At 37.7% G+C, this 4,791-nt stretch overlaps 1 protein-coding gene across 1 annotated transcript; it reads right to left on the bottom strand.

Moving 5' to 3' along the window:
- Positions 1 to 3,102: 3,102 nt before the first annotated feature.
- On the bottom strand, positions 3,103 to 3,471 carry LOC109215283 (RNA-binding protein 12-like). Its single transcript, XM_019379315.1, has one exon. It carries the CDS (start codon positions 3,469 to 3,471, stop codon positions 3,103 to 3,105), a length of 369 nt encoding a protein of 122 aa, XP_019234860.1.
- Positions 3,472 to 4,791: the final 1,320 nt, after the last annotated feature.

The following is a 4,791-nucleotide window of genomic DNA, read 5'->3' as shown; positions in this document are numbered from 1 at the left end:
TCATATTTTGGCATTTTAGGGCCATAAAACTGGAATTCTATCTGATTCCCAAGTTTTTGTGAGCTATGGCCCACGTCACCTGCATAGGTTGGGGCCACGGGACCCGGATCGCCTAAAGTTATGCCGGCCCATCATAAACTCCCTAAGGAATAATAGTCACTGCCTCGCCTTGGCTATTACTCATTTTTTTGCATTTTAGGGCTATGAAACTAGAATTCCGCCTGATTCTCAGATTTTCGTGTGCTACAGCCCACGCCTTCTGTATGGGCCCGGGCAACCGGACCCGATCGCCTTAAATTTTGTCGGCCGATCAAAAATGATCTAGGGAATAATAGTCATTGTCTCGCCATCATCGTTACTCGGTTTTTGGCGTTTTAGGGCCATAAAACTAGAATTTTGCCCGATTCCCTGATTTTTATATGATATAGTCCACGCCTTCAGCATGGTCCCGGGCCACCGGACCAGGATCACCTAAAATTCTGGTCCATCATAAATGACGTAAGGAACAATAGTCACCACCTCGCCATGGTCGTTACTCATTTTTTGGCGTTTTAGTACCATAAGACTAGAGTTTCGCCCGATTACTAGATTTTCGTGTGCTATAGCCCACGCTTTCTGCATGGTTTCGGGTCACCGCACCCGGATCGCCAAAATTTATTTCGGGCCATAAAAATGACCTAGGGAATAATTGTCACCGCCTCGCCATGACCATTACTCGTTGTTTGGCGTTTTAGGGCCATAAAACTGGAATTTCGTCGGATTCCCAGATTTTCATATGCAATAGTCCATAATATTTGCATGAATTCTGGCGTCCAGCCTTGAATGTCCTAAGCTTTTGTGGGCCAATAAAGAACGACCTAATGAACAATACTCATCTCTTCCCTGTGACCGTTCCTCAATTTTTTGGCATTTTAGCGCCATAAAATAGAAATTCAGGATGATTCCCAGATTTTTGTATGTTATAGTCCACGTCATCTACATGAATTTGGCTAACTAGTTCCGAATCTCCTAAAAATTTTCAGGCCCATAAAAAACAAGCAAATGAATAATAGTCATCGCTTCGCCATGACCGTTCCTCGTATTTTTGCATTTTAGGACCATAAAACAGGAATTTAGTACAATTCTAAGATTTTCATATGCCAAAGTCCACGCTATCTACATGAATTCGGTCGACGCACCTCGAATCTCTTCAAACTTTGTAGGCCCATAAAAATGACCTAATGAACAATAGTCATTATTTTGCTAGACCGGTCCTTATTTTTTGTCGTTATAGGGGCCATAAAACATGAATTTAGGACGATTCCCAAATTTTCGTATGCTATAGTCCATGCCATCTACGTTAGTTCGAGCAACCGACTCTGAATCTCCTAAAATTTTGCGGGCCCTTAAAAAATGACGTAAGTAAAAATAGTCATAGCTTCGCCATGATTATTCCTCATTTTTTGGCGTTTAGGGCCATAAAACAAGAATTTAGGACGATTCCTAGTTTTTCGTGTATTATGGTCCACGCTATCTGTATGAATTCGGGCAACAGGCCCCGAATCCCCTAAAATTATGCGAGCCCATAAGAAACGACCTAATGAACAATAGTTATCGCTTCTCCATGACCATTTTTCACTTTTTGGTGTTTTATGTCCATAAAACAGGAATTGAAGAGGACTTCCAAACTTTCTAATGCTATAGTCCATGCAATCTACATGAATTCGGATAATCAGCCTCGAATTGCCTAAAATCATGCGAGCCCATAAAAAATGACCTTATGAACAATAGTCATCGCTTAATCATGACCATTCCTCATTTTTTGGTGTTTTAGGGCCATAAATTAGGAATTCACGACGATTCCATATTCTCGTGTGCATAATCCATGCTATCTACATGAATTCGGGTGACTAGCCCGAATCTCCTAAATTTTACGGGCCCAAAAAAATGACCCGATGAACAATACTCTTCGTTTCACCATGACTGTTCCTCATTTTTGGCATTTTAGGCCATGAAACAGGAATTCAGGACGATTCTTAGATTATGTACTATAGTCCACGTCATCTGCATGAATTCAGGTGACTGACCAGAATCTCCTAAAATTTTGCGGGCCCATAAAAAATAACCTAATGAACAATAGTTTTCGCTTCGCCATAATCGTTCCTCATTTTCTGGTATTTTAGGGCCATAAAATAGAAATTTAGGACGATTCACAGAGTAGTGCTATAATTCACGCTATCTGCATAAATTCGGGCGACCGACCCTGAATCTCCTAAAATTTTGCTGGGCCGTAAAAAGATGACTTAAGGAAAATAATCATCACTTCAGCATAATCGTTCCTCGTCTTTTGGCGTTTTAGGGCCATAAAATAGGAATTCAGGACGATTCCAGTTTTTAGTATACTACAGTCCATGTCATCTGCATGAATCCGAGCAACAGGCCTCGAATCTCCTAAAATTATGCGAGCCCATAAAAATGACCTAATCAACAATAGTCATCGCTTTTACATGACCATTCCTCATTTATTGGCGTTTTATGGCCATAAAACAGGAATTCAAGACGATTATCAGACTTTCATGTGCTATAGTCCACGCAATCTATATGAATTCGGAAGAACGGCCTCGAATCTCCTAAAATTTTGCAGGCCCATCAAAATGACCTAATAAACAATAGTCATCGTTTCACCACGATTGTTCTTCGTTTTTTGGCGTTTTAGGGCCATAAAACAGGAATTCGGGACGATTCCTAGATTTCCGTGTGCTATAGTCCACGTCATCCGCATGAATTCGGGATTGCTTTATATTCGCTCTACTTGAACTTCCTTTACTCGCGATTGCTTTCGGTCAAAAATGGAAATGATAAAGCTTATTAAAATTTCTAGGAAAAATGCATATAGCTAGATTGATCTTTGCTTATCAGGAAAATATAGCGGATAACTACACAAAAGTCAATCAAATTAAATAAAAACACTTACTACCGGGCCAATAAATGTACAACACTCTTAGAGAGAACAGTACAATACATAATTAAGAATCACTCAAAACTTCAAAACGACAAATAAAGAAAAAACAAACGGTAGGCACCACACAACATAAAACAGGTAAAATATAAGAATCCGCAAGATCAGTTGGTTGGAGGAGGTGAAAGTGTAGGAATGGTTGGGATATTGGGAATGCTTGGAAGTGAAGGCATGTTTGGAATAGGATTCATAGCAGGCATTGGTGGCAGACTCATCTTCGGAAGAGTGGGCAACGTAGGCAAAGAAGGCAAAGGTGTTGCGGTTGGAAGTGTTGGCAATGGTGGCAATGTGGCTGCTGTTGGAAAGTTGGGAATTTTAGGCAACTGCGGCATTGTTGGCTGAGGCAATGACGGTATTGTAGGCAAGTTTGGAAGTTGCAGTAGGTTGCGAGCTGCATTGCTTGTGTTGATGCTTGATAAGGAAAATAATGCTATGATCAAGAAAATGATTAAATAGTTGCGGGAGGAAGCCATTGTGTTAATTTGATATTGTTTTGTTTCAAGAAAATGAAGTAAATAATAGAAGTTGGAAGTTCTGTTTAATTTGAGTGAGTTTGTTCATTTACTAAAGAGGTATATATAGGGAAAAGTTGTTGAAAAACTAGCAGGATTGTATGTGATGTTTGGTGTGGAAACATGAAAACTCTCTATTGTTAGTTCACCTTCCTAAATGTTGATTTGAGGATGCACAAATTTTTTAAGTCAATAATATTCCGAAAGTAGTTATACATAGATGAAGTTCGGATCAACCATATTTAATATAAAATAGCACAAAGTATTTTGTTATTCATATACAAAATATTCTAAATCGTATTGTTTTGAAACCATTGTTCAGAAAGAGGGTGAATGAATTAAGGTAGGAATAGAAAAGGGGTTAAATAATTATTATGAAGAGAATAATATTCACATGCAGTGATGGTAAGCCATTTTTCTTCGGCAGTTAGGAAATGATATTTCATGAAAGCATATGTAGTAATGATTCAGGGGCGGTCCAAGGACATGTGTGGCCTAAATTCAAAGTTTAATGCGAGCTCTAAATTTTTAAAAGAATATTATGATACAGTATATATTTTTATTTAAAGTCTAATTTTCTAGCTTTTTGAGATGCAAAGTTGTTAATAATTTTTTTATAATCGATTTCCTCTAATAATTCATTTTCAATTGATAGTATAGCCAATTTTTAATCTTTCTTGAGACATTGTTGATCTTAGGTAAGATTTTATCAATTATAATTTTGATAAACTTATGTTTTTTTTGAGGCAACTATTATAGAAAAACTCTACTTCTGTACAACAATAACAACAACCAAAAACCCAGCTTAATCAAATTTTATTTTTAAATACCTACTCCCTCCGTTCCAGTTTACGTGAACATATTTTCTTTTTGGTCCGTTCCAAAAAGAATGACCCCTTTCTAAATTTGGAAACAATTTAGTTTAAGCGTACAATTCCACCCTTAATGAGCTTTTATAGCCACACAAATACTCTGGACCCCTTTTTGACTTGTTTAGGACCACAAATTTCAAAAGTCTTTATTTTTTGTAAAACTCCGTTCCCAATCAAAGAGATTCATATAAATTGGACCGGAGGGAGTATAAACCTATTATTTCTACAAAAAAAATGGGGTCCCCAAATTTGGGGGCGCAAGGCACAAGCCTTATTTGTGATAACCTTAGAGCCAGCCCCGAATAAAGTCAATTAAAATATTAAAAAAAATTTCATCAATTAGTGAACTAATTGTTCGCCAAATATTCTTGATCCAAACTTCATCTATGCATAACTGCTTTAAGAAAAA

The sequence above is a fragment of the Nicotiana attenuata genome, unplaced genomic scaffold (genome assembly GCF_001879085.1).
Source record: "Nicotiana attenuata strain UT unplaced genomic scaffold, NIATTr2, whole genome shotgun sequence".
NCBI classification, from domain to species: Eukaryota; Viridiplantae; Streptophyta; class Magnoliopsida; order Solanales; family Solanaceae; genus Nicotiana; species Nicotiana attenuata.
This window is presented reverse-complemented; position numbering and strand designations above follow the sequence as displayed.

Excerpts from the sequence above, each read along its gene's own strand:
- LOC109215283 (XM_019379315.1), bottom strand. The coding sequence starts at position 3,471 with ATGGCTTCCTCCCGCAACTATTTAATCATTTTCTTGATCATAGCATTA.